The following is a 20,071-nucleotide window of genomic DNA, read 5'->3' on the forward strand; positions in this document are numbered from 1 at the left end:
ACACAGAAGCAGTGTTTACCTTGTGCTTCATAAAGACACAAGCATTAATTTGAAACTTTTATTAGGATGATGTTTCCCCTGTGCAGCAGACTATTAAGTCTTAATAAAGTTTACAGTTGGTATTTGTGTGTACAGAAGAATCCCCTCCCCCCCACGTATCTGTGGGTGATATGTTATAAGACCTGCCATGGAGACCCGAAACTGCAGAAAGTAGAGAACCCTATATACGAGTTGATTTTCGTTTACATACTTTTTTTTTTATAACAAGTCGGCCGTCTCCCACCGAGGTATGGTGACCCAAAAAGAAAGAAAATCCCCAAAAAGAAAATACTTTCATCATCATTCAACACTTTCACCTCACTCATACATAATCACTGTTTTTGCAGAGGTGCTCAGAACACAACAGTTTAGAAGCATATACTGTACGTATAAAGATACACAACATATCCCGAAACCCCTCCTTTGAGTGCAGGCATTGTACTTCCCATTTCCAGGACTCAAGTCCAGCTATATAAAAATAACCAGTTTCTCTGAATCCCTTCACTAAATATTACCCTGCTCACACTCCAACAGATCGTCAGGTCCAAAATACCATTCGTCTCCATTCACTCTTATTGAACACGCTCATGCACGCCTGCTGGAAGTCAAAGCCCCTCGCCCACAAAACCTCCCTTATCCCTTCCTTCGAACCTTTTCGAGGACAACCCCTACCCTGCCTTCCTTCCCCTACAGATTTAAATGCTCTCCATGTCATTCTACTTTGGTCCATTCTCTCTAAATGACCAAACCACCTCAACAACCCCTCTTCAGCCCTCTGACTAATACTTTTATTAACTCCACACCTTCTCCTAATTTCCACACTCCATAATATTTACACTGCATAATATTTACACCACACATTGCCCTTAGACAGGACATCTCCACTGCCTCCAACTGCCTCCTTGCTGCTACATTCACAACACAAGCTTCACACCCATATAAGAGTGTTGGTACTACTATACTTTCATACATTCCTTTTTTTTGCGTCCATAGATAACGTTTTTTGTCTCCACATATACCTCAATGCACCACTCACCGTTTTTCCCTCATCAGTTCTATGATTAACCTCATCCTTCATAAATCCATCCACCAACACGTCAACTCAAAAGTATCTGAAAACATTCACTTCCATACTCCTCCCCAATTTGATATCCAATTTTTCTTTATCTAAATCACTTGATACTCTCATCACCTTACTCTTTTCTATGTTCACTTTCAACTTTCTACCTTTACACACACTCCCAAACTCATCCACTAACCTTTGCAATTTTTCTTTAGAATCTCCCATAAGCACAGTATCATCAGCAAAAAGCAACTGTGTCAATTCCCATTTTGTATTTGATTCCCCATAATTTAATCCCACCCCTCTCCTGAACACCCTAGCATTTACATCTTTTACAACCCCATCTATAAATACAGTGGACCCCCGCTTTACGATCAGCTCCCAATGCGACCAATTATGTAAGTGTATTTATGTAAGTGTGTTTGTACATGTATGTTAGGGGGTCTGAAATGGACTAATCTAATTCACAATATTCCTTATGGGAACAAATTCGTTCAGTAATGGCACCTGAACATACTTCTGGAATGAAATAATATCGTAAGCCGGGGGTCTACTGTATATTAAACAACCATGGTGACATTACACATCCCTGTCTAAGACCTACTTTTACCGGGAAGTAGTCTCCCTCTCTTCTACACACCCTAACTTGAGCCTCACCTATTCCATATACTTGCAACATCTGCCACATTGCTCCCCTATCTACTCTATCATATGCCTTTTCTAAATCCATAAATGCAATAAAAACTTCCCTACCTTTATCTAAATACTGTTCACATATATGCTTCAATGTAAACACTTGATCTACACATCCCCTACCAACTCTGAAACAACCTTGCTCATCTGCAATCCTACATTCTGTCTTACCTCTAATTCTTTCAATAATAACCCTACCATACACTTTTCCTGGTATACTCAGTGAGCTTCTTCTTCTTTCAACGTACCAGCCGTATCCCACCGAGGTGGGGTGGCCCAAAAGGAAACACAAAAGTTTCTCCTTTCAAATTTAGTAATATATACAGGAGAAGGGGTTACTAGCCCCTTGCTCCTGGCATTTCAGTCGCCTCTTACGACACGCATGGCTTACGGAGGAAGAATTCTGTTCCACTTCCCCATGGAGATAAGAGGAAATAAACAAGAACAAGAACTAGAAAGAAAATAGCAGAAAACCAAGAGGGGTGTGTATATATATGCTTATACACGTATGTGTAGTGTGACCTAAGACATACATTACTTACCTTAACATATTTTTGTCCTTAGCTTAGTGACTGGTGAATATATTTATTTTAGGAAGTATGAATAAATGAAAAATAGGTATAAATGAAAACTGCTGCATTAGTGAAATGCTGTAAAGTGAATTGCTATAAACCAGGGCCTGCCTGTAAATCATTTGTATGGTATGTACAAAGAAATGAACTATTATTTATTTTTTATTAACACATCGGCCATTTCCCACCAAGGCAGGGTGGCCCAAAAAAGAAAAACTTTCATCATCACTCACTCTATCACTGTCTTGCTAGAGGTACGCCTACACTACAGTTTTTAAACTGCAACATTAACACCCCTCCTTCAGAGTGCTGGCACTGTACTTCCCATCTCCAGGAATCAAGTCCGGCCTGCCGGCTTCCCTGTTATTTTGTTAACACACTGGTCCTCTCCCACCGAGGTAGGGTGACCTGAAAAAGAAACACTTTCACCATCATTCACACTATTACTTGTCTTTCCAGAGGCAAGATAGTGTATTATCCTTATGGTTGTAGTACTTCCCTAGTGAATATAATAATTAAACAGGAACATCAGTACACTTTGTGCATTTATCACAGTTAAACATGTAACATTAAAATAAATTTTTTCCACTCTTCAACTTTCAACATGCTGGCCATCTTCCACCGAGGCAAGGTGACCCAAAAAAAGAAAAACTCACCATCATTCACACATAATCACTGTCTTTGCAGAGTTGTGCAGTTGCAACAATATTTCCATTTAAAAACCATGGTATATGGACTGTATCAGAAAGAATGTGTATTGTAATATACTACTGCACTTTACAGAGGAACATATACTGAGAAGTGAATCTTTTCAGGAGGGCCACACATATACAGTACCTCTTTTCAATGTTCCACATTTTCATTGGCTTGCAAATGAGCCAATGTTCCACTTGCTGGTGAAAATCATCAGTGAGTGTGACATAATGAACAATGGCTCAGTTTGAAGTCAAAGAAAGCAAGGAACACTGAAAAGAGGTGCTGTGCATGTGGGGCCCTCCTGTACATGGAAAGCTTATAGAACTTTAACCTGTATCATCCAAAAGTGTCACAAAGTGTATTTAAACATTTTATTTTCTAAACTGCAGTACTGTAATATTAAAATATAATTTGTTAAAAAATATTGGTTAAATGTCTTGAGATATTTTTTTTTTGTCTTATCTATACTGTACCTGTCTCCTAGTTGTACACCATATTTCATATTTTTCAAGAGAGTGTAGGTTCAGAGCTTTCAGTCCATCTTCTAAGGAAAAGTTCCTGATACTGGGGATTAATACTGTTCTCCTACTCTGTATATCAGGAAGACCACTGCAGGACAGGTGAAGCAGTCTATGGAAATGTAGTTGCACAGTTTGGGCAGGGTGGTAGGGTGAAGGATGATTGGTGAAAGCCTCTTGACACAAAGAACTGAAACTACCCTCCCTTTCCTTAGAATGAATCAGATTGCCTCCCATTTTTCTGGTGCTGTATGACTCCTACAGGTTTAGTGCCCCAATGCATGTAATAAGTCTTTATGAGAACCATAGGATACATAGGGTGAGTGAGGCTCAGTATTTCATAAGAAGTGTAAGATACATAAGGCAGGAGGGTGAATGAGGCTCAGTACTTCATGAGAACCATCGGATACATAGGGTGTGAGGGTGGTATGAGGGCTTCAACTACTGTCTCCTCTTCCTTCATGTTCTGGTAGTGTGCCACTGGACACATCCACCAGTACACATGAGTCACTGCCAAAAAGAGAGGACACAGAATAAGATGCTAAGTATTTATGGATTATGGTAAAGACTTTGTATAATAATCTGATATATCTTACTGCTATTATCTCATTATTAAATGCATGACCAATGACATTGAGTCTTTAGAGATTTATTAATGATATGGTATTTATGTATTTATGGTAGGGTGACCCAAAGTGTGTTTACACTTTGGGTCACCCTACCTTGATAGTAGGGTAACCCAAAAAAAGGAAACACATTTAACATCCCTTATTCATTTATCTCGCTGAGTCTAACAAACTGATGAACTATTATAACATGCCAATATAAGCTATAATTAGTAGGTCTCCATAAACATGTCAACATACCAAAGCAAATGATGTTGATGAGCCCTGAGACGATGTAGACACCACCTTTGGACAGTGTTGGGTCATCCTTGCCATACACAAAAAGAATTACAATACCAGCCACCTGTAGGGCAAATGGTACCATCTCCAGGGCTATCCATGGCAGCAACAGAGAACGTAGATTCTAATATAAAGAAATAAGAGTGAAATCCAGGGAAGTTAGACTGTTAGGAAAAAACAATACAAGCTTTATTTAGGAAATCCAAAATGATTTTACAAGAAGGTAGTATAAAGTAAATTTGTACAATGGTTCTGAGGGCACATACCAGTAGACATTGTACCATACATAAATGGTACACTATGTAGATTTAATCTTAGTGGCTATGTGTATGGAGTGAGGAATGAGGCTCTGACTTAATATATGTCAGTGCCTTGGAAAATACGCCAATGTATATAAGGTAATGGAGAGGGAGGCAAGTGCTTAGAGTTTGGTTGTTGCAATGACCAATGCACTCTAACTTTAATGAACTCAAAATTTTGCTACAGTGCTATATTTTCTTTCTTTCAACACACCGGCTGTATCCCTCCGAGGCGGGGTGGCCCAAAAGGAAACACGAAAGTTTCTCCTTTTACATTTAGTAATATATACATGAGAAGGGGTTACTAGCCCCTTGCTCCTGGCATTTTAGTCGCCTCTTACAACACGCATGGCTTACGGAGGAAGAATTCTGTTCCACTTCCCCATGGAGGTAAGAGGAAATAAACAAGAACAAGAACTAGTAAGAAAGTAGAAAAAAATTCACAGGGGTGTGTATATATACGCTTGTACATGTATGTGTAGTGTGACCTAAGTGTAAGTAGAAGTAGCAAGACATACCTGAAATCTTGCATGTTTATGAGACAGAAAAATGTACACCAGCAATCCTACCATCATGTAAAACAATTACAGGCTTTCGTTTTACACTCACTTGGCAGGACGGTAGTACCTCCCTGGGCAGTTACTGTCTACCAACCTACTACGTAGAAGTGCTATATTTGTTTGAATCAAATTATTATTCATTGCTAATACAGTATTTCTTAGTTTTGGAATTCATTGTTGCATTTCTCAGGACTTTTTCTATTCTATTTATATGTTTCTTTAAGTCTGGAAACCTATGACTACATAATCTAATTTAGTTCTAGCCTAAATTTTCAAAATTTTGTTTAAGAATATGTACTTGTCTTAAGACCTGTTTTAAATCTGACCCAATTCTAGTACTGTATACTGAAACATCATTTTAAGATTTATCAGCAGTTTGTAGGTTAACTGTGAATTTTTGCTGCCATGGTTTTATGACTTATTCTTCTTTATGTGATCATTTATTTGCATTTACCTTGTTCAGCCACTGAGCAGAAGTTTGTGGCTATAGGGGGGTGAGTGCAGGAGGAAAGAGGAGTGATTGGTGGAATAATGAAGTAAAGCGTGTGATAAAAGAGAAAAAGGTAGCTTATGAGAGGTTTTTACAAAGCAGAGGTGTTATAAGAAGAGCAGAGTATATGGAGAGTAAAAGAAAGGTGAAGAGAGTGGTGAGAGAGTGTAAAAGGAGAGCAGATGATAGAGTGGGAGAGGCACTGTCAAGAAATTTTGATGAAAATAAGAAAAAAATATTGGAGTGAGATAAACAAGTTAAGAAAGCCTAGGAAACAAATGGATTTGTTAGTTAAAAAGAGAGTAGGGGAGTTAGTAGATGGGGAGATGGAGATACTGGGTAGATGGTGGGAATATTTTGAGGAACTTTTAAATGTCGACGAAGAAAGGGAAACGGTAATTTCATGCACTGGCCAGGGAGATATACCATCTTTTAGGAGTGAAAAAGAGCAGGATGTGAGTGTGGGGGAGGTGCGTGAGGCATTACATAGAATGAAAGGGGGTAAAGCAGCTGGAACTGATGGGATCATGACAGAAATATTAAATGCAGAGGGGGGATACAGTGTTGGAGTGGTTGGGATTTTTGTTTAATAAATGTATGAAAGAGGGGAAGGTACCTTGGGATTATCAGAGAGCATGTATAATTCCTTCATACAAAAGGAAGGGGGACAAAAGAGATTGTAAAAATTATAGAGGAACAAGTTTACTGAGTATACCAGGAAAAGTGTATGGTAGGGTTATTATAGAAAGAATTAGAGGCAAGACAGAATGTGGGATTGCGGATGAGCAAGGAGGTAGGTAGGGGATGTGTAGATCAAGTGTTTACATTGAAGCATATATGTGAACAGTATTTAGATAAAGGCAGGGAAGTTTTCATTGCATTTATGGATTTAGAAAAGGCATATGATAGAGTGGATAGGGGAGCAATGTGGCAGATGTTGCAAGCATATGGAATAGGTAGTACATTACTAAATGCTGTAAAGAGTTTTTATGAGGATAGTGAGGCTCAGGTTAGGGTGTGTAGAAGAGAGGGAGACTACTTTCCGGTAAAGGTGGGTGTTGGGGTAAATGCTAGGGTGTTGGGGAGAGGAGTGGGATTAAATTATGGAGAATCAAATACAAAATGGGAATTGACACAGTTACTTTTTGCTGATGATACTGTGCTTATGGGAGATTCTAAAGAAAAGTTGCAAAGGTTAGTGGACGAGTTTGAGAGTGTGTAAAAGTAGAAAGTTGAAAGTAAACATAGAAAAGAGTAAGGTGATGAAGGTATCAAATGATTTAGATAAAGAAAAATTGGATATCAAATTGGAGAGGAGGAGTATTGAAGAAGTGAATGTTTTCAGATAATTGGGAGTTGGCGTGTCAGCGGATGGATGTATGAACGATGAGGTTAACCATAGAATTAATGAAGGAAAAAAGGTGAGTGGTGCATTGAGGTATATGTGGAGAGTGGAGATAAACATTATCTATGGAGGCAAAGAAGGGAATGTATGAAAGTATAGTGGTACCAACACTCGTATATGGGTGTGAAGCTTGGGTTGTAAATGCTGCAGCGAGGAGGCAGGTGGAGGTGGTGGAGATGTCCTGTCTAAGGGCAGTGTGTGGTGTAAATATTATGCAGAGAATTCAGAGTGTGGAAATTAGGAGGTGTAGAGTTAATAAAAGTATTAGTCAGAGGGCTGAAGAGGGGTTGTTGAGGTGGTTTTGTCATTTAGAGAGAATGGATCAAAATAGAATGACATGGAGAGCGTATAAATCTGTAGGGGAAGGAAGGCGGGGTAGGAGTCGTCCTCGAAAAGGTTGAAGGGAGGGGGTAAAAGAGGTTTTGTGCTCGAGGTGCTTGGACTTCCAGCAAGCATGCGTGAGCGTGTTAGATAGGAGTGAATGGTATTTGGGACCTGACGAGCTGTTGGAGTGTGAGCAGGGTAATATTTAGTGAAGGGATTCAGGAAAACTGGTTATTTTTATATAGCCGGACTTGAGTACTGGGAATGGGAAGTACAATGCCTGTACTTTAAAGGAGGGGTTTGGGATATTGGCAGTTTGGAGGGATGTGTATCTTGCACACGAAAATCACTCACTACGAAAGCAAAAGACTTGGCAGATGATGCAACATCCCCCCAATGAAAAGCAGGGGTGTCACTAGCACGTTAAGAGACCATACAATAAGTGTTAGGGGCCCGAGACTGTTCAACTGCCTCCCAGCATACATAAGGGGGATTACCAACAGACCCCTGGCAGTCTTCAAGCTGGCACTGGACAAGCACCTAAAGTCAGTTCCTGACCAGCCGGGCTGTGGCTCATACGTTGGTTTGCGTGCAGCCAGCAGTAACAGCCTGGTTGATCAGGCTCTGATCCACCAGGAGGCCTGGTCACAGACCGGGCTGCGGGGGCGTTGACCCCCGGAACTCTCTCCAGGTAAACTCCAGGTAATACGCATATGCTTTTAAACTGTTGTGTTCTGAGCACCACTGCAAAAGCAGTGATTATGTATGAGTGAGGTGAAAGTGTTGAATGATGATGAAAGTATTTTCTTTTTGGGGATTTTCTTTCTTTTGGGTCACCCTGCCTCAGTGGGAGACAGTGTTAAAAAAAAAAAAAAGAAAAAATGTACAAGGTATACAGGCCAAGCTGATATCATTGACATACTACTATATACAAAGCCCCTTGTTATTACCTGGAGTTTACCTGGAGAGAGTTTCGGGGGTCAACGCCCCCGCGGCCCGGTCTGTGACCAGGCCTCCTGGTGGATCAGCGCCTGATCAACCAGGCTGTTGCTGCTGGCTGCACGCAAACCAACGTACGAGCCACAGCCCGGCTGATCAGGAACTGACTTTAGGTGCTTGTCCAGTGCCAGCTTGAAGACTGCCAGGGGTCTGTTGGTAATCCCCCTTATGTGTGCTGGGAGGCAGTTGAACAGTCTCGGTCCCCTGACACTTATTGTATGGTCTCTTAACGTGCTAGTGACACCCCTGCTTTTCATTGGGGGGATGGTGCATCGTCTGCCAAGTCTTTTGCTTTCGTAGTGAGTGATTTTCGTGTGCAAGTTCGGTACTAGTCCCTCTAGGATTTTCCAGGTGTATATAATCATGTATCTCTCCCTCCTGCGTTCCAGGGAATACAGGTTTAGAAACCTCAAGCGCTCCCAGTAATTGAGGTGTTTTATCTCCGTTATGCGCGCCGTGAAAGTTCTCTGTACATTTTCTAGGTCGGCAATTTCACCTGCCTTGAAAGGTGCTGTTAGAGTGCAGCAATATTCCAGCCTAGATAGAACAAGTGACCTGAAGAGTGTCATCATGGGCTTGGCCTCCCTAGTTTTGAAGGTTCTCATTATCCATCCTGTCATTTTTCTAGCAGATGCGATTGATACAATGTTATGGTCCTTGAAGGTGAGATCCTCCGACATAATCACTCCCAGGTCTTTGACGTTGGTGTTTCGCTCTATTTTGTGGCCAGAATTTGTTTTGTACTCTGATGAAGATTTAATTTCCTCATGTTTACCATATCTGAGTAATTGAAATTTCTCATCGTTGAACTTCATATTGTTTTCTGCAGCCCACTGAAAGATTTGGTTGATGTCCGCCTGGAGCCTTGCAGTGTCTGCAATGGAAGACACTGTCATGCAGATTCGGGTGTCATCTGCAAAGGAAGACACGGTGCTGTGGCTGACATCCTTGTCTATGTCGGATATGAGGATGAGGAACAAGATGGGAGCTAGTACTGTGCCTTGTGGAACAGAGCTTTTCACCGTAGCTGCCTCGGACTTTACTCTGTTGACGACTACTCTCTGTGTTCTGTTAGTGAGGAAATTATAGATCCATCGACCAACTTTTCCTGTTATTCCTTTAGCGCGCATTTTGTGCGCTATTACGCCATGGTCACACTTGTCGAAGGCTTTTGCAAAGTCTGTATATATTACATCTGCATTCTTTTTGTCTTCTAGTGCATTTAGGACCTTGTCGTAGTGATCCAGTAGTTGAGACAGACAGGAGCGACCTGTTCTAAACCCATGTTGCCCTGGGTTGTGTAACTGATGGGTTTCTAGATGGGTGGTGATCTTGCTTCTTAGGACCCTTTCAAAGATTTTTATGATATGGGATGTTAGTGCTATTGGTCTGTAGTTCTTTGCTGTTGCTTTACTGCCCCCTTTGTGGAGTGGGGCTATGTCTGTTGTTTTTAGTAACTGAGGGACGACCCCCGTGTCCATGCTCCCTCTCCATAGGATGGAAAAGGCTCGTGATAGGGGCTTCTTGCAGTTCTTGATGAACACAGAGTTCCATGAGTCTGGCCCTGGGGCAGAGTGCATGGGCATGTCATTTATCGCCTGTTCGAAGTCATTTGGCGTCAGGATAACATCGGATAGGCTTGTGTTAATCAAATTTTGTGGCTCTCTCATAAAAAATTCATTTTGATCTTCGACTCTCAGTCTGGTTTGCGGCTTGCTAAAAACTGAGTCATATTGGGACTTGAGTAGCTCACTCATTTCCTTGCTGTCATCTGTGTAGGACCCATCTTGTTTAAGTAGGGGCCCAATACTGGACGTTGTTCTCGATTTTGATTTGGCATAGGAGAAGAAATACTTTGGGTTTCTTTCGATTTCATTTATGGCTTTTAGTTCTTCCCGCGATTCCTGACTCCTAAAGGATTCTTTTAGCTTAAGTTCGATGCTTGCTATTTCTCTGACCAGTGTCTCCCTGCGCATTTCTGATATATTGACCTCTTTTAGCCGCTCTGTTATTCTTTTCCGTCGCCTGTAAAGGGAGCGCCTGTCTCTTTCTATTTTACATCTACTCCTCCTTTTTCTTAGAGGAATAAGCCTTGTGCATACATCGAGTGCCACCGAGTTAATCTGTTCTAGGCATAAGTTTGGGTCTGTGTTGCTTAGTATATCTTCCCAGCTTATATCGGTTAGGACTTGGTTTACTTGGTCCCACTTTATGTTTTTGTTATTGAAGTTGAATTTGGTGAATGCTCCCTCGTGACTAGTCTCATTTTGTCGGTCTGGGGCTCCACGCATACATGTCTGAACCTCAATTATGTTGTGATCTGAGTATATTGTTTTTGATATGGTGACATTTCTTATCAGATCATCATTGTTAGTGAAGATGAGGTCTAGTGTATTCTCCAGTCTAGTAGGCTCTATTATTTGCTGGTTTAAATTGAATTTTGTGCAGAGATTTAAAAGCTCGTGTGAGTGTGAGTTTTCATCAGAGCTGCCTCCTGGTGTTATTACTGCAACAATATTATTTGCTATATTCCTCCATTTTAGGTGCCTTAAGTTGAAATCCCCCAGGAGCAAGATGTTGGGTGCAGGAGCTGGAAGATTTTCCAGACAGTGGTCAATTTTTAACAGCTGTTCCTGGAATTGCTGGGATGTTGCATCCGGAGGCTTGTAGACTACCACAATGACTAGGTTTTGGTTCTCGACCTTTACTGCTAAAACTTCCACTACGTCATTTGAGGCATTAAGCAGTTCTGTGCAAACAAGTGACTCTGCAATGTACAGGCCAACCCCCCCCTTTTGCCTGTTCACTCTGTCACATCTGTATAGGTTGTAACCTGGGATCCATATTTCGTTGTCCAAGTGATCCTTTATGTGGGTCTCAGTGAAAGCCGCGAACATTGCCTTTGCCTCTGCAAGCAGTCCACGGATGAAAGGTATTTTGTTGTTTATTGCTGGCTTTAGACCCTGTATATTTGCAAAGAAGAATGTTATCGGACTGGTGGTATTGTTGGTACTGGGGGGGGATTTTTTTTCCGGCATTAGTATCTGTATCTGTTGGTTTGGAGTGGAGGCCATCGACTGTGGTTCCACTCCAGGAATGACTGGATTTGGTGTACGATTTCTGCCATTTCCTGCCAGTTTTTTTTCCTTCCTGGCACTAAAAAACCTCTCCCTTTTGAGTGGCTGTGGCTACCCAGGTTTTCCCATGGCCTGGATGTTTTGTATCTTTTTGTCCCCTTTAGATGGTATGCCTGGCAATTTAAGTTATAGCACAGTCTTTCCTGTACTGAAGAGGTACACATTTCAGGGTGAAAAAGCTTACAGGAAGGGAGTTTGCATTTTCCTGTTGTCATATGGGCATGACATTTTCTAGGGTGGTCATAGTTGCATGTCCCATCTGTTTTTCCAGATTTCCCATGCCAGCAGATACCAAGTGCATAGTATGTGCACAGGCTTGGTTTCCGTTTGCCTTGGGTTTCTGTGACTGTATTCCCTGTTGGTGCATGTTTCCCTGTCTTATTCCTATCCTCCTTAGCACCAACAATGGAGCTCCCACCAGTTGTTTTTGGTAATTTATCCTCACTATTGCTATTGGAGTCCTCTTGTTTGCTATTTCCTGCGGTATTTCTGGTTTGCAATATTGGTTTTATCTTATCTTTGACTACACTGAGCATTTCAGGCAAATTAGGTCAGTTTTGTCCCAGGATGTGACTCACACCAGTTGACTAACACCCAGGTACCCATTTTACTGATGGGTGAACATAGACAACTGGTGTAAGGAAACACGTCCAATGTTTCCACCCCTTCACTGGGAATCGAACCCGGACCCTCACCGTGTGAAGCGAAAGCTTTTGCCACCAGGCCATGGGGCACCATTGATCATCTCAACAAGTTCACAAGTAATGCACTATTCACTGCACCAAACTGTTCTTCACAACACTTGTAATATCTCCTGTTTGTAAACCTTTCCATAAAGCTGGTTTGATGCCTGTGAAGGGCTTGCAGTCTAAACAATTTAGGGTACCCTTCCCTTCCATATATCAAATCTAAGTACCTCCTATGGCCTCCTACAGGCTTAATACTTCCCTATTAATATATGGTAATAAATATTCCCTTTGCAAATTATGACTCAGTGAAGGCTCCCTAACTTCTATGAACACCTCAGTGCAAGTCTGTGCCACTTAAATTACTTAATTGGCTAATGTAGAATGTATCTGGCATTTTACATTTATGGAGACATTCCTTTCCATTGTGAGCCAAGTGCTCCACTATTTTAATTAATGGTGCTAGACCATGCCTGCGTGAGTATCAGATTAGGGTTGATGATTGGTACTTACCGTGCAGGAGCCGTAGGTCAGAAATAGGGAGGCGAAGGTGTAGATCGCATAAAATGCAAGACCCACAATGAAGATTGTCCGGATGTCTGAATGAAAACATTAAGATAAGGTAAAGTTTTATTATTCTTCATGGATATATATAATGATAAGATCAACTTTAATTATGGTCTTACAGACTATTATATCTTCAAAGGGAGTAGGGCAACTTAAAGCTGTGGAGGGCTCTTGATTCAAGGAATTGGAGCTACCTTCCTCTACCATGGTTACTTTCCATTGCACAGGCCCTGTATGACTCCTACAACTTTAACACTTCTCTGTGAATATCAGAAATGATAACAGTAATGAACCATTATTATTATACATTTATGCAATATTTGCCATTTATTAATGGTAAATTATGCAAAAAAGATGACTTATTTATTTCCATCATGAAACAATGAAAATAAGTCACTGTTAGCTTTATATTTAGGTAAGGTATATAATGATGAAGTGTGAGCAGGGTAGTATTTAAGAAGGGATTCAGAGATGATGGTAGAAAGCACAGTGCCTGCTCTCTGAAGGAGGGTTTGATCAGAGAAAAGGGAGGGCAGCTCAAAATCCTTGAAACAAAAAAACCTTCAGCATCAAGGCACCTCCTTATGAAGGGTACTAATTGCATAACATAAAACATCTTACTGTCAATAATGACTTGGACTCCTACAAGGGACTCGATTATGTGGAGAATTGGTTGAGTATGGTTGTTCTCCAGAGCGATCTTGTAGCTGTAGTATTGTGCGTTTAGCTCTTGACTCACCTCATCCACGTTGATTAAAGCAAAACACAGCCCCACTGATGCACAGAATGAAACCATCTGCAGTATAGTACAACTGGTAAAAGGTGACGGTGGTAAGTGGGGAAATTTTATTCAGATTATTAACCTGCATGTAGGGCAGTTCTGGACCAAAATCTAAATTTGGGTTTTTTAATACTAATAATACTGTAATAATCTTTATACAGTATCTGCAAGAACAGTACATGATGTAGCTGATATTGTTATTAAAAAACTTTTTTAATATTAGCAATGTCAAGATAGTTCATTCTGAAAATAAACCAAAAATAGATGTAATGAAAAAGTAGTTTAACAAAGACAAATTTGAATGCAGAAAATATAGCAAACACTAAAACAAACAAATTCAAGCTATCTGACCCTTATGGGTCTAGCACTTAGTTATGGTTATAATGATAACAGAAATTCAGTTAGGCCAGACCTTGTAGGGGTTGGGATGGGGGAGGAGTACCTTGATTTTATGAGAGGGATTTGATCCAAGTAATTAGAGTTCTCCTTATATCAAACCTGATTGCTTCCCATACTGAAAGCATAATTCCTATGGGTTTAGCACTTCTCCATAAGAATAATTAAGCAAGCTAAAGGTAAATATACTAAGAGAAAAACAATGGCATTTTGAAAATTGAATAGTAAAGAACAAGTCAGAATCAATTTAATTATTCAAATTATGAAAAACTAAGTGAAAACTTGTGTGACGAAGCACTGTATGACCCTTGTGGGTTTAGTGCTTAGTTTTGATTATTATAATTATGTGTGATGGAGCTCAAGAGTTAAACCTTCCACTGTGATGGAGTATGGCTGGGAAGCCATCATATATAATGAAATATGGCAGGCAAATCCATCGTGTGCAATGTGTGTTAAGCAAACTTAGACAATGATCTAGTCAAGTGGTCGTGCAGCTCAGGATGTTTATACTATGCAGTCCCACTGAAGTGTAAAAAAAAAAAAATGTATACGTGTATTTAAAAATCTTTGGGAAGCAGCCTTGAAAGGCTAGACCTGAGTTATAGATGAGCAGTTTGTCAGTACAAGAGAGAGGCTGGAACAATACCACTGACGAGTAGTCTATCAGAACAAGGAGCTGTATAGCCCTTGTGGCTTAGCGCTTCTTTTTGATTATAATAATAATATCAGAACAAGGAGGAGGCTGGAACAATATCACTGACGAGTAGTATGTCAGTACGAGAGGAAGGCTGAAACAATACCAATGACGAGTAGTCTGTCAGTATGACAGGGAGGCTGAAACATTACCAATGACGAGTAGTCTGTCAGTATGACAGGGAGGCTGAAACATTACCAATGACGAGTAGTCTGTCAGAACAGGCTAGAAAAATGACAGGATGGATAATGAGAACCTTCAAAACTAGGGATGCTAAGCCCATGATGACACTCTTCAGGTCACTTGTTCTATCTAGGCTGGAATATTGCTGCACACTAACAAAACCTTTCAAGGCAGGTGAAATTGCTGACCTAGAAAATGTACAGAGAACCTTCACGGCGCGCATAACGGAGATAAAACACCTCAATTACTGGGAGCGCTTGAGGTTCCTGAACTTGTACTCCCTGGAATGCAGGCAGGAGAGATACATGATTATATACACCTGGAAAACCCTAGAGCAGTGGTTCCCAAACTTGGGGTAAATTACCCCCTGGGGGTAATTTAACCATTTTTGGGGGTAATGGAGGGGTGACAGAAAAAAAGTTATGAATTCTGAAAATCAAGAAAACAATGCGGTACCCAGTATGAGGATTATTGTTAACTTTGTCTTAGTATATAAAGTTGTAAAGTAAACCTATTATAAGTAAGTAATAAAGTTAAACCAAATAACAATAAACATCAAAAACTAATATACAGTATTAGAAAAGAAGAAATATATAGCTAAGTGTGTGGAAACCCAAAAGTATTTTGACAAGTATGCTTCAGGACAAAAGTCACTCAGTAGCCCAGATCGACCTGTCCAGTACGTGTCACTCACTTCCTGAGGCTGCCTCTATTTCACACTGTCAGTTTATCTGTGAGCATCAGCCGAGGTAGACATAAGCTGGTATGTATGTGTACTGCCCTGTGCAGTATATAGTATTTACCCACTGTTACTGTGAATTTGTAGCTATTATTAATTTTATATATAATGTATGTGTGGTTCTTACGTTTTCAATGGTTTTGCTAGGATTAGCAGAGTTTGCGAGGCTGTATACGTTCACGTTTAGCCATATATATCAATAATAACATTTTGTGAAAGGGGTAACATGCTTTATGTGGCATGTTAAATTGGGTAACAAGCTGAAAAAGTTTGGGAACCACTGCCCTAGAGGGACTAGTACCGAACTTGCACACAAAAATCACTCGCAACAAAAGCAAAAGACTTGGCAGACGATGCAACATCCCCCCAATGAAAAGTAGGGGTGTCACTAGCACGTTAAGAGACAACACAGTAAGCGTCAGGGGCCCAAGACTGTTCAACTGCCTCCCAGGCACTGGACAAGCACCTAAAGTCGGTACCTGACCAGCTGTGGTTCGTACGTTGGATTGCGTGCAGCCAGTAGTAACAGCCTGGTTGATCAGGCCCTGATCCACCATGAGGCCTGGTCACAAACCGGGCCGCGGGGGCGTTGACCCCCGGAACTCTCTCCAGGTAAACAGGAGGGAGGCTGGAACAATACCATTGACGAGTAGTCTGGCAGAACAAGAGGGAGGCTGGAACAATACCATTGACAAGTAGTTAGAACGAGAGGGAGGCTGGAACAATACCACTAAAGAGTAGTCTGTCAGAATGAGAGGGAGGCTGGAACAATACCAAAGTTGTAATAAAGTTGGTAGAATTACCGACAATATGTAAAGTAAAAGGACACAAGTGCAACTAATGTGACATTTTATTGTGGCAACGTTTCGCTCTCCAGGAGCTTTATCAAGCCATTACAAACAATACATGGACACAGAGGGTATATAAAGGCTCAGAGTGAGGTGCAATACTAGTGAGGTACCATTTAGATGTTAACTAGTGGTGGTAGTACTAGTAGTAGTAGTAGTGACAAAAATAATACAATATGGTAGAGCAATTAATTCGTACATGAGTAAAAGGATATAAAAGCTATTACTTGGGTAACATAAAAATAGGTTGGACAAATATATAGACTGTAAAGAGGCAGGTTGTTTCAGTGTTCACTCTCTGTAATGTGCTTTGTGTAGTATAACAGGAGAGACTATGTAATGGCAGGGTTAACTGTTTTCAGGAGGATTCTTGCTAAGACTTCGGAGATGGTGAAGCTGCCGTTGTTTTGTTTAATTGTATTCGAAACAGCGATCAGTGCTGATTCGAGGCACTTGCGTCTGCGGAAATTAGTTACTTTGATCACTAATTGGGGCGTCTCTTCCCAGACTATTCCACTTCCTGACGACTCTGTAACTGCAGAAATATTTCCTAACATCCCTGTGGTTGAGGGAATCGAGTCATAGCTCTTGGCCCTGCCTCTTCACTGGTCGCTACTAGGTCTACCCTCTCCTTGCTCCATGAACTATATCGTACTTCTTCTTAAAGCTATGTATGGATCCTGCCTCCACTACATCACTCTCCAGATTGTTCCACTTCCTTACAACTCTGTGACTGAAGATTATTATTATTATTATAATCAAAATGAAGCGCTAAGCCACAAGGGCTATACAGCTGTGACTGAAGAAATACTTCCTAACATCCCTGTGACTCATCCGAATTTTCAACTTTCTGTTGTGATCCCTTGTTGCTGTGTCACATCTCTGAAACATTCTGTCCCTATGTACCTTGTCAATTCCTCTGAGTATTTTATATGTCATTATCATGTTCCCTCTACGCTCCTGTCCTCCAGTGTTGCCAATTAAGTTCCCTTAATCCCGGTGGCCTGGTGGCTAAAGCTCCCGCTTCACACACGGAGGGCCAGGGTTCGATTCCCGGCGGGTGGAAACATTTCGACACGTTTCCTTACACCTGTTGTCCTGTTCACCTAGCAGCAAATAGGTACCTGGGTGTTAGTCGACTGGTGTGGGTCGCATCCTGGGGGACAAGATTAAGGACCCCAATGGAAATAAGTTAGACAGTCCTCGATGACGCACTGACTTTCTTGGGTTATCCTGGGTGGCTAACCCTCCGGGGTTAAAAATCCGAACGAAATCTTATCTTATCTTATCTTATCCTTGTAGGACAAACCCTTTAGCTCCGGAACTAGTCTTGTTGCAAACCTTTACACTTTCTCTAATTCCTTAACGTGTTAAGAAATTGGGGCACGTGTCCTTAAGACACCTGCTGTCGATGTTCACCTAGCAGTATATAGGTACCTGGGTGTTAGTCGAATAGTATGAGGTCGCATCCTGAGGACAACATTAACCTATTTTTTCGCCAAAATGCTCTGCATGATCAGGAGCTTTCTCTATAGTATGTCATTTACCAGGAGTTTACCAGGAGAGAGTTCCGGGGGTCAACGCCCCCGCGGCCCGGTCTATGACCAGGCCTCCTGGTGGATCAGAGCCTAATCAACCAGGCTGTTACTGCTGGCTGCACGCAAACCAACGTACGAGCCACAGCCCGGCTGGTCAGGAACCGACTTTAGGTGCTTGTCCAGTGCCAGCTTGAAGACTGCCAGGGGTCTGTTGGTAATCCCCCTTATGTATGCTGGGAGGCAGTTGAACAGTCTCGGGCCCCTAACACTTATTGTATGGTCTCTTAACGTGCTAGTGACACCCCTGCTTTTCATTGGGGGGATGTTGCATCGTCAGTCAAGTCTTTTGCTTTCGTTGTGAGTGATTTTTGTGTGCAAGTTCGGTACTAGTCCCTCTAGGATTTTCCAGGTGTATATAATCATGTATCTCTCCCGCCTGCGTTCCAGGGAATACAGGTTTAGGAACCTCAAGCGCTCCCAGTAATTGAGGTGTTTTATCTCCGTTATGCGCGCCGTGAAAGTTCTCTGTACATTTTCTAGGTCAGGAATTTCACCTGCCTTGAAAGGTTCTGTTAGTGTGCAGCAATATTCCAGCCTAGATAGAACAAGCGGCCTGAAGAGTGTCATCATGGGCTTGGCCTCCCTAATTTTGAAGGTTCTCATTATCCATCCTGTCATTTTTCTAGCAGATGTGATTGATACAATGTTATGGTCCTTGAAGGTGAAGATTGATAACAGCTATGGTCTGTATAAGTTGTATCATGGAGAAATAAAGATTAATTATTATTATTATTATTATTATTATTATTATTATTATTATTATTATTATTATTATTATTAACCCACGAGAGGTAATATACGAGATAGACTTACCAGACAAATGACCCCAACAGCAATGGATCCATTACGTGTGGAAAAACAGCAACAACACGTAGTCATAATCACCATTTTTGACCAATGTTGTAGGGACCTCCAGGTACCTGCCAGCCATTATTATTATTATTATTATTATTATTATTATTATTATTATTATTATTATTATTATTATTATTATTAATTTGCCCCAAATGCTCTGCATAACAAGGGGTTTTCTTTATAGTATGTCATAGATGTCAGCCAGGTCTGTATACTTTATATATCTGCTTGTTGAAATGAAGATTATTATGGTATAGACCACACCAGACCTGATAGTCAAGACCACACTAACAGACCTGGTGATCACGACCACACTAACAGACCTGGTGATCAAGACCACACTAACAGACCTTGTCAAGACCACATTAACAGACCTGGTAGTCAAGACCACACTAACAGACCTGGTGATCACGACCACACTAACAGACCTGGTGATCAAGACCACACTAACAGACCTTGTCAAGACCACATTAACAGACCTGGTAGTCAAGACCACACTAACAGACCTGGTGATCACGACCACACTAACAGACCTGGTGATCAAGACCACACTAACAGACCTTGTCAAGACCACATTAACAGACCTGGTAGTCAAGACCACACTAACAGACCTGGTGATCACGACCACACTAACAGACCTGGTGATCAAGACCACACTAACAGACCTTGTCAAGACCACATTAACAGACCTGGTAGTCAAGACCACACTAACAGACCTGGTGATCACGACCACACTAACAGACCTGGTGATCAAGACCACACTAACAGACCTTGTCAAGACCACATTAACAGACCTGGTAGTCAAGACCATGCTAACAGACCTGGTAGTCAAGACCACATTAACAGACCTGGTAGTCAAGACCACACTAACAGACCTGGTGATCACGACCACACTAACAGACCTGGTGATCAAGACCACACTAACAGACCTTGTCAAGACCACATTAACAGACCTGGTAGTCAAGACCACATTAACAGACCTGGTAGTCAAGACCACACTAACAGACCTGGTGATCACGACCAC

The 20,071-nt window shown here is 41.3% G+C and overlaps 1 protein-coding gene across 1 annotated transcript; it reads right to left on the bottom strand.

Annotated features, from left to right (window-relative positions):
• LOC138853915 (uncharacterized) lies at positions 1 to 19,109 on the bottom strand. The gene is made up of 5 exons (XM_070093619.1): positions 19,006 to 19,109; positions 13,575 to 13,749; positions 12,900 to 12,985; positions 4,448 to 4,610; positions 1 to 4,091 (listed from the first exon to the last, which is right to left on the bottom strand). Exons 1-5 carry the CDS (start codon positions 19,078 to 19,080, stop codon positions 3,964 to 3,966), a joined length of 627 nt encoding a protein of 208 aa, XP_069949720.1. The 5' UTR covers positions 19,081 to 19,109; the 3' UTR covers positions 1 to 3,963.
• Positions 19,110 to 20,071: the final 962 nt, after the last annotated feature.

This window comes from Cherax quadricarinatus, chromosome 43 (genome assembly GCF_038502225.1).
Source record: "Cherax quadricarinatus isolate ZL_2023a chromosome 43, ASM3850222v1, whole genome shotgun sequence".
In the NCBI taxonomy this organism is placed as follows: domain Eukaryota; kingdom Metazoa; phylum Arthropoda; class Malacostraca; order Decapoda; family Parastacidae; genus Cherax; species Cherax quadricarinatus.